We start from the raw sequence: 10101 nt of genomic DNA on the forward strand, positions 1-10101 counted from the left end.
CTGTGTAGTATATTTTTTCAACGAACATTAAGTGGAGATTTATTTCTCACACGAAAAGTGTATAAATCAGATTTTGCATACAGAACTTATTGGAAAAAAATTGTTGATAGGTAGGTCCATAAATATAGCAATTATTAAGCATATAATGTTAAACAGGTTTTAATATGAACCTAGATTTGTTTCTATATGAACAGCGGTAAGAAGAGGTACGGTTCTTCATAACTTTTGCCAATACTATTAAAACGAAATTAACACGAGAGTAATAAGATATAATAATAGATGATAATGTACTTTGTATGAAACAATAACAGTGTCATTCGCGCTACACGACGAAATACGAAGGTTAAATTGCCTGATTTTTTTGAAATACTGGAATACCACAGACAGACAATGCTCAGATGCTAAAAATGTTTGGAAGTTGAAGGAAAAAACCATGTTTTTTTTTAAATCTAAGGTTCTCCAATTTTTCTGTTTGCCTTTATAAATTAAACATTGCCTGTTATTTAGACGTATCGAAAATTCTTAAAATTTTCTATAATTTGTTCAACAGCACAGCGTGAAAGCTTCTGTTTTTGGGAATATCGAATGGCAAATGTGCCACATGTTCTTTATTACATTCTCCATAAATTATAAATAAGTTTAAATAATTTTCGTATTTTGTATAATTTAAGGGACTGGGCATCATTGTTAATTTTTTTCAAAAGGTAACCGACAGCTGTAAGCATTTCTTTGGCATTTTATTGTATTAAAAATGACCACTTTCGGGTTGGCAACTAAGAGTGATAGAGATTAAAATAAGATGCGACAAAATAGCCATAGAGAAACATTAAATTGACAATATAGTAGACAAAAAGCGTCCAATTTGAAATTGTTTGTAAAATTACAACAATTATAACGTTTTCATGCTCTTTGAAGTGTCCGGTTCAATTCAAACGCCTAATTCTCCAAACTTTTCTCACCTAGCTGTAGGTTTAGATTTTACCCTATTAGTGCTTTCCCACTTTCTGAGTACTTTTCCTTAGCCTGTGTTCTGTGTTGTGTAGGTTTTTGGAATTCAGTTCCAGACGCAGCCATATTCCGAGTTTCTTATATTGATTTCTTCTGAGTTTTTTCTTTCGTTTCTTAGATTTTTGAAGTGATAACTTTTTATGGGATGGTGAAACGATTTTTCTCAGTAACGGCCGCTGCCCCTCCGGCCTCTTCGCGCCTGAGGCTTGGGACGCACATATGCACTTTGAATTCTACATTTTTCTCTTAGTGCGGGTGCATCTGTAGATCTGATAAACTTTTCAAATACAAATTGCGTTATTAAACTGACGGTGTTTTTGATATATCAATTATTGAGTATGATATTGTTGTGTTGGGTGCAGTTTATTTTATAACGCTGATAACAATAAATCAACAATTTAACAAGGGAGAAGCTGCAGATACTGCAAATACTAAGTAAGGGTGCTCATGTACTATATGCATGTTTGAGTTTCGCGTTCTTTTTAATTTCCAATTAAAGTACACACACAATTATACACACTAAAGCAGTTTAAGTGCAAGAAAATTCGGATCGTGCATAAATTTGCAGAAAAATGTATTACAAAATTTTGAAAATAATGTTCAAGCGACCGGGTATTTATCATTGCAAATGAGATTGCCCGTTGCCGTGTACCGATGATTCGACACACAAAATTGTGCCTAAGATCCATTACAATAAAGTTTTTGAAAAACTGTTTGACCTATTTTATATCGCCTGATTGATTGCGGACGCAAATTCGTATCAAGAAAAGACTAATTAAATTAAATCGTATCGATAGAATCCGGGTACCGATTCCCTATGTCTTACCCTCCGTCTCTAGTCCTGATGATGTCCATTGCATGCATTGTATTGCACGATTAAAAGTTCCGATCATTTCATCGGAGACAATTGTTAAACCAGATGTTGAGCGGATATTCTCTAAAGAAGGCAGGGCCAATTTATGAAAAACGCTCAAGATTAAGTGCAAATCATGTGTCACAACTATTATTAATAACTTTTTATGCAATAATACATATGCTCTATTATTTGCTATTGCGCATCAAAATTGATTTGTTCCCTTCATATACCCTTTGATTCCTTTATGATGAAACATTCTCAATTGAGTTTAATTTTTTTAGTCTTGAATTAGTTCAGTTAGAATTTTTTTTTTAACACGCGCGATGGCTTACATTATGTATACATATAATGTGTCAAGTGTATCCTGTCTCTATAGCTCTTCCTCGTTTTACCGTATATTTTAATCAGATAGAACGTCTTCAAATCATCAAAATTAATTGATTTTTTAGTCCTATTCAGGTACAAGTTGTAGCAGACGTTCATCAACGGCATACACAAAAGCAGTCACAAAAACATGCTACAAAGCGAAAAGTATTAACTAATGCTGAATGCCGAAAACGATTTCGTGCTAAAAAAGAGCATTCAGTAATAGATCAACACAAAGTAGCTTTCATAAAACACGAACTATTGCTGAACGTCAAAGATTATACAAAGCAAATAAGAAATTACGACAAAAAAAATACAGAAACTCAAGAAGAAGAGTTTACAGAAACCCAAGAAGAGCAACATGTACAACTTCTCGTTGAAGAATATTAAATGTTGCAAATAAAAGGGATATTTTACATTCAAAAGGAAATTAAATTACATTTTACCTATTCCTGATCTATTTATAAATTATTAGACTAACAAGAATATTAAAATTATAAAATAAAATCATTATTGCCATCATGCGTTAAACCAGTTCGATATTTCATGGTTTCTATAAATATATGAAGTTATCACTTTTGTCGAGCGTCCCGTGACGCACAATTTTTAAAAAATTATATTCTTGGTTCCATAGATTTAGTATTTAGTTTTAGTTTAGGTTAGTTGAACATACCTCAGATGCTTTGATCTGAAGTATTTACGCAGCAATCTTTCTAATTTGATTAGGTAGTTTGGATGTAAAAACATGTGTATTTGAGTCGTTGGTTTCGAATTTATTTGTTGAAGTGATTTGCATTTAGATGTAAGCCAAAAATATTTTTTTTTCTGGTTTATGCAATATACAGGATGTCCCGTGACAAACCATAGCTTAAAGCGTTTAGTCTCAATTTTCGCATAAATGAGATTTAGATGCAAGGAGATACCGCCAATATTGGTTTTAAGAGAGCATGCAAGAGAGTAAAGATCAAGCTGAAAAGACTAATTTAATGTTTTATTACCAACGCAAGTTTAACGTTTTGGTTCAAAATGTTTTTCCGCTGCCTCACACCACATTCGTCCCTTGAAATATTCCCCACCTTAACAATTTAGTTCTGCAGAATAACGTGCATTCATTTTCAACTTCAAATTGACTACGTTATTCGCTTTTATGGTCAAACAGAAGGTAATATCTACCCACTCTTTCCTAAAGCCCCCTGGTCACGGAACACCCTGCATATGTCTACATTATCCAATATGTTAAGAAAATTGGGCAACTTTGGGTATTTTAAAATGGTTTTATTTTGATTTATAAATTAGGAGAACTTTGATCATGTTGATGAGACCTGTAGCTGCTCGAAATAGAAGCCGAACGCCATCTCCATCTAAGCCATTGTTGAACAACAGATACAAACCAGGTGCTCCATTGACAAATACCGAAACCGATGATGAAATTGATGATCGTGAAGTGGTAAATAAACCGTATCCTGGAGTAGATGATGGGTTTTTCACCAATGATCAAAATGGAGGTAAAAACAACATAATATCTTCGTACAGATAAGTTAATTTGATTATGGCATGCATTCCCATGCAATAATTAGAGAATCGATTTGATTTCCTACTATGTTATTTGCATACCAAATTGTTTTAGCCTAAGGTAAGGATAAATATCTCCATCGTTAATAGTATAGATATTTGTATTCAGGCAGCGTCAGGTACGACTGAACTGCGTACTATTTCAAATTTGTATTGCTATTTAAATTTAAACAATTGTTTATTCAACTTCTAAGCGGATGTATGGAGATATTTCTCTTGCAAGCTTTGCTAATTTGATCGCGTATTAAACACCTGGCTGATACAGAGCGAGCGTAGAGAAACCAGTAAGGCCAGTAAATTTTCCACAGTATTGCGTGCGATGAAAGACCCATCTTTGGGAAGGCAAAGAAGCAAACAGTAACATTAATATTTTCGAGATACTTACGCTGTTTTGAAACATCAAGAAAATCGAGCGCATCAAAAATTTTGATAGTGCGTTTACGATTAAAAAACACTTTCTTTCAACATACACACATACTTCATTGTATTGATCGATACTGAATTTCGTTAATTTCCTGCGTTGCTCTGAAATAGTTTTGTTTCGGTTCCACTGAATATCTGAAGTGTCTTACTTGCTCAATGTTCTGTCTATTTATACTTATCGGAATTTTTTTCATGTTTATGTATACCCCATCTTTTCACACCGCATCTTCGTCCAGACTCGTACACTCTATTCAGCAGCATCGGCAAGTCATCCAGAGATTCTGCAATGACGCCGGTGTCATCTGCGTAATATTGTTTATTTAGCCTCCCATCTTGGCTCCCTCCGTGCAACCATATAAAGCCTCATAAAATATGTTTTCCGAGTGAAGGTTGAATAACATGGGCGACAAAACACACCCATGTTTTTACAGGTTTACAGGCGTAGTATATTGAACCAAAAATACATTTAAACTTGTTAATGTATTCGTTTTCGATTATTATTTGAATTAAAGTTATAAGTATCATTTCATTCTCATAATACCTACAATTATGGGGAAAAAACTTTCAACAGGTACAGTTGGTGGCGCATAAAAGTAGACGACTCTTAAAACCGATTTTCCCGATTTTGGTAAATCAGGCTTTGTGAAATACGTCAAATATATGTACAATGTATGTCACAAACTTGTTTCAATTTGAAGATTAGTGTCATTTTGATAATATGAAAATTTATTCGCCAGTATTATGTCATTTATACAAAGGTAGATCCAGGTAGAAAGTCAGATTTACACAACAATTTAATCGTCTACTTTTTAATTTCACAACTTATATACATTTTCGTTATATTCTTTACAAAGGAATTGGTAATGTCTACTCTTTCAAATTGTTTAAATGTTGCCTTTTTATTCGTTATGAGACATCTTTCGTATTTTTAGTAATAACCACAAAACAGATGAGATTCAATGCGGTATGGGTGTTTGGCTCATTCCTTTTTATGCTCGCTGTATATTAGGTAATTAATTCTTTTGTAGGTCCGAATGTTAATTTCCCTAGTGAAAGCGCTGGGGATCCTGATGTTGAATTGATACCTACAAAGCCGAAAGAACCGGAAGATATTGATCGTAATATACCGAGCCTAATACCAAGGTAATGTTTCTACTTACATGATGACTATCAGTTCATTCTTAACTAACACATTATTACACTTTTCTGTTACTGTTGCTTTTCGGAATAGCTGACGAGTTTTTTAAATTATATTTTAAATGGTAGAAGAAGTTCGGCGTCTTTATTGAACAAGACCACGCATTGCAAGCGGAACGGAATCAAATTGGTTTCAAGTTCAGTAAAATTTCAAGTTCTCCGATGTCACACATCACGTTCCGCTTGCAATACTAGAAACAAAATCAAAAGACTAATTCCTTGTTATAGTTTTAGGTGCTACTTGATTCTATTCACCCTTGTTTTTTTTTAATTTGTGTGTTTGTTGTTATACTGCACCGCTGTTTGTGAGCATAGTTGACTTGCTCCAATGACTTTTCTGTTTGCATCTTGTTCTTTTCTTCTTAAATATGCTAAATCAAATATTATTAGTACTTAATAATATAATTTACAAAATCTCCACTTAAAATGTACGTGCTATTATTATTATTATGGTAGAAAGTAATCATTTCATTTTTGGCCAGCTTGAATCCTGTACACACAACCTAAAAGTTCGATAACGTTTTGAGAGATTCAACTTTAGATTTACCGAATCAACATAATGTAATTTAAATTCTGCTAGAGTCAATGAACAGCAAAATGTTAAAATTTTCTTTTTATTCTTGCTAGTCGAAGCATTACGCTGCTTCAGCTTGGAAATTAACTTTAGGTGATACATTTAACGTATTTCACGCTAAGATCGCAAAATTTTTGAGACATGTGAAAAAAAAAAGCAAGAGATTTTGTAAATGAGCAAAATTATTCCCAAAAATAGAAACGAATGTGAATTTTGGAAAATTCTCCTTTAAGTAATCCACATATTAATTATCCGAACTAACATTAAAACGACGTTATTTTGGAAGCATCTAACTGAATAACCATGGCAAATTGAAAATTGTATAACAAGTTTGTCTTAAAAATACACCAGAAATTTGCTTATTGAGTGGGGTTTTAGTTTGTATATGCAATATTTTTTTCTTCAATGCATCTTTCTTTAGGAACTTTTTATTTTTTCAAATTTAAACCAAAACAATTGTAATAAATAACGCCTAAATCTTGCCCGTTAATTCCAAAAAGCTTTTTTTTTAATTGCAATAAGAGAATAATATTCTTCAATCAAAAAGTTTTCACAAACTGTTTGTTGGGTATTTCAGCCTCAAAAATGTTTGTCTTTAAAAAAGTTATATTTAAAAACATTTAAAATTTCGTAAAAATGATGGTTGAAAATCGAAAATGTTAAACCAAAGTAGCAAAATTAAAAAAAATGAATGATTCAAAATTATGGAAATTTAACTCGTAAAGTTTGAAAGGTTATTTATAACCATTTGTGTTTTTAGTCCATGTTGTGGTGAAAATTAAGCACCTCATATATATTTTCTAAAGGAGGGCAAATAAAAAAATGTGAAATATTGCGAAGCTCGACATCCTCCTGGTTGGACAAAACTGACTTTTTGGATTTCAAAACCAAAAGTTTAAAGTTAAACCAAAACTCGAAACGGTTTTTTAATTTTTCGCCCATTTCTTATATTTACAGGGTGGTCTCAAAAAATAAACTTTTTGGTCTTGCCGTGATAACTTTTCTGTTCTTGGTCTGGTCCGATTTTTACGATCTAACGCTCATTTTGAAGCTAAACATAAACAATTTAAGACAAAAATGTATACGGGATTGCATTAAAAATGACCCAAGTCAGAATTGACCCCGAAATCTGTGATTCTAGTAGACTTCAACTTCAACTACAGTGAAGTTCACTTACAAATATTTCGTTCAATATTGATTTTTTTCATTAGTCGACTGCGACGTCTCAGCTTCAAGAGGTTTAGCTTTTGTTAATCGGTTCAAAAGAAACAAATTAGTTTCAGTTTTTTTTAGTTAAAAAAGTTGTCACCAACATGTTGATTTTTTAAGATTGTTCACTCTGTAACTAAACGAGATGAGCCAAAAATTCAAAAACTTTTAGCGAGATATGAGGTTCATTTTAATAGCTGTGGGGTTGAAATGCAAAAAAACTGTGCAAACACCGTCCTGTACAAACTTTATTGGAAGAAAACCTTCAATTTTTTTTAAAACACGCGCTAACCGAAAATGAGTTGCATAAATAATGCTTCAAACCAAAATAAAATCTCTACGCAGCCAGGATTTAAACAGTTCCAAAATTAATCGAAATTTGTTCGTGTAACGTCTATTTTGTCGATCAGTTTAGTTTGACCTTTGAGGTAATTATTTACTTTAGGCTGGGTCCTGATGGAGGCAACGTCAATCCAAATGACGCCAATCCTCCAGAAGAAGATCCCAAAGCTTTTCCGCCAGCACAACCCGAATTTCCTCAAAGTCCAGGATTCCGCCCATGGGGATTTGATGTGGAACTTGGAGGTACCGTTTCTAATGAGAGATTGCTTTGAAAATAACTCCTTATTTATTAATTTTTATTTCGCATTAGGCGGGGACAGCATCCCAGATTTGAATGTTTACCAGCACAAGAAAACTCTTGCTCAAGGAATGATGGATTTGGCTTTGTTTTCAGCCAATGCTAACCAGTTAAGATATGTACTGGAAACGTTCAAAACACACCCCTATTATTACCCAAGTGTGTCGTTAATTGGGATTAGTTTACTTTTACAGGTAAGAAGTGACGTAAAAATTACGAATATAATATATTGAGTTGCTGCTGAAGTATTTGTCCTTAGTGGGATAAAGGTGTTTGCAAAAACATGCACTGAAGTAGGACAAAGATTTCCTATACATTTACGGATACTAAAGCATTGCGCCCGAGCTGAATGGTGCAGACCTTGCTAGATGTTTGTAAAATTTTCGTACGCAGATACCAGATTTTTTTGCACAATTAAAAGTTTCTTAAAAACCAATTGTAAATAGTTTCTTCGATTAAAAACTCACTGTTCTGATACTTACATACGAAATAAACATACAAATACAGTGTCCAGTTAAATTTGCCTTCGATAGTTTCTATTTCGTGGTGCTGCTCGGAGTTGATGCGCAAACCAGAGAGTCCAAATACCAGATCTGGACCAATTAAAAAATTTTCCATAAAAATTAGTATTTTCATTAAAATGTATAGTAATTTTTATCGCAAAGGTGCGGGGAATCCAAACAGCCTATAAAATAAGTATCTAGACAAATCCGTACCGAATTCGTAAAACATTTTAAAGCATCTTGCACAATTTTTTTTGTCCTGAATTTTAGAGTTTAACAATATATACACATTTGGAGTTTTTTTATATCTGAAACTATCCATTAAAAATAACTCGAAAATATCGATTTAATGTTGACCAAAATGCCTAAAATTTCGCATAATTTTTATAACATGAAAGAAGGAAATCCAGCAAACTGCTAAAACACTACACCACTCTGAACCAAAATCACAGCACAATAAAAAACATTATTTTATTTATTTTTTCATATTTATTTATACTTGAGGCGCTTTTTTGGGCTAAACAAATTCAATGGGCTCAAAGTAGCAAAAGCGATAAAAGATACTAGTTGCTTGAAAATAATACGATACCAAATAGAATATACTCTTATACTGCGTTTACGAACTTACTAATAACATTAATGTTATGTGAACTTCCATTTTTTTACAAATCCGCTTTTTATTTGGTAAGAAAAAACTTATATTACTTTGTTTTATTTTCAGGTGGCTGTTGGTGTTGGCCTCATTTGGAATGCAACATATAACATCCGGGACGAAAAAGCTTTATGCGTGGCCAACAGGGTGAATAATGTGACGACGATTTGTGTCTTTTTCGTTACTGTCATCAACGTTTTTATATCGGCTTTTGGTGTTGCTCCAGCCCCTTCTTAATTTCCAATGTAATCTCATTCTTTGCATAACTTCTTACTACACGACTACTTCAATTAGTCTTCATTAAAAATTTTCTCAACGCAGATGTGATATTTAGATTGTAATATAGATTATTTTTTTCATTAAAAATATTTACTAATTATATCGTACCTATACTATTAGCATAGCATATCATTATGAACGTTAAATTGGAATAATTATATTTTGGGATTAACTAAACTGTAAAATCTCTCCCATGATAAGTTTTAGCCTCTGCTCACTTTTTAATATTATAAAAGCTAGTTAAAGTGCTTATCATCGTCGCTGCTACGGGAACAACTTAATATTTTTCTATTTACAGTTAGTTAAAACGCTATATTGTTATACCTATTTAAAAACAATAAGTAAATTAAAATTTTTAATGCTATTTATTACTGGGATATTTTATATAATATAATTAAGGACATTTTCGTTTTTTATTGTTTTTATACGAACAGACTGATTTTATAGTTTGTAAACGCAACTTTATGAATCAAGTAATATATTTATTTTGGTAGAAAGTCGTAATTTCTGAGACCACATTTTGTTCATTTCCTTTTTCCCAAAGTGACAGATTACTGATGAACTAGAAGGACTAATTTAGCAGCTTTTAATTTTACAAAATTTTAGGTTTTTTTGTCGTTTGAAAAAGTTTATAAATCACTAAAAAAGCAAGCAAAATTGGGAAGAATTTTAATAGTTTATTAATTATACCTTTGCATTCGTTTAACATTGGGTCATTCTTCCAATACTAATTTCTTTGTTAAACCGATTGATTCTCAATGTTTTTATAATCGTTTTTGGTGTTCTTAAGTCGTTTTTCATATTTCACCTTTTGTATTTTTT

At 32.4% G+C, this 10101-nt stretch overlaps 1 protein-coding gene across 1 annotated transcript; it reads left to right on the top strand.

Annotated features, from left to right (window-relative positions):
- On the top strand, positions 1-9776 carry LOC109536225 (ninjurin-A; the record flags this gene model as incomplete). The annotated part of the gene is made up of 6 exons (XM_019902340.2): positions 1-110; positions 3527-3735; positions 5254-5368; positions 7651-7790; positions 7858-8039; positions 9070-9776. Coding segments are annotated over 6 exons (924 nt in total), but the record flags the coding sequence as incomplete, so codon positions are not given.
- Positions 9777-10101: the final 325 nt, after the last annotated feature.

The sequence above is a fragment of the Dendroctonus ponderosae genome, unplaced genomic scaffold, assembly GCF_020466585.1.
Source record: "Dendroctonus ponderosae isolate FM_Combo_2020 unplaced genomic scaffold, Dpon_F_20191213v2 Dpon_F_20191213_1, whole genome shotgun sequence".
Lineage (NCBI taxonomy): Eukaryota > Metazoa > Arthropoda > Insecta > Coleoptera > Curculionidae > Dendroctonus > Dendroctonus ponderosae.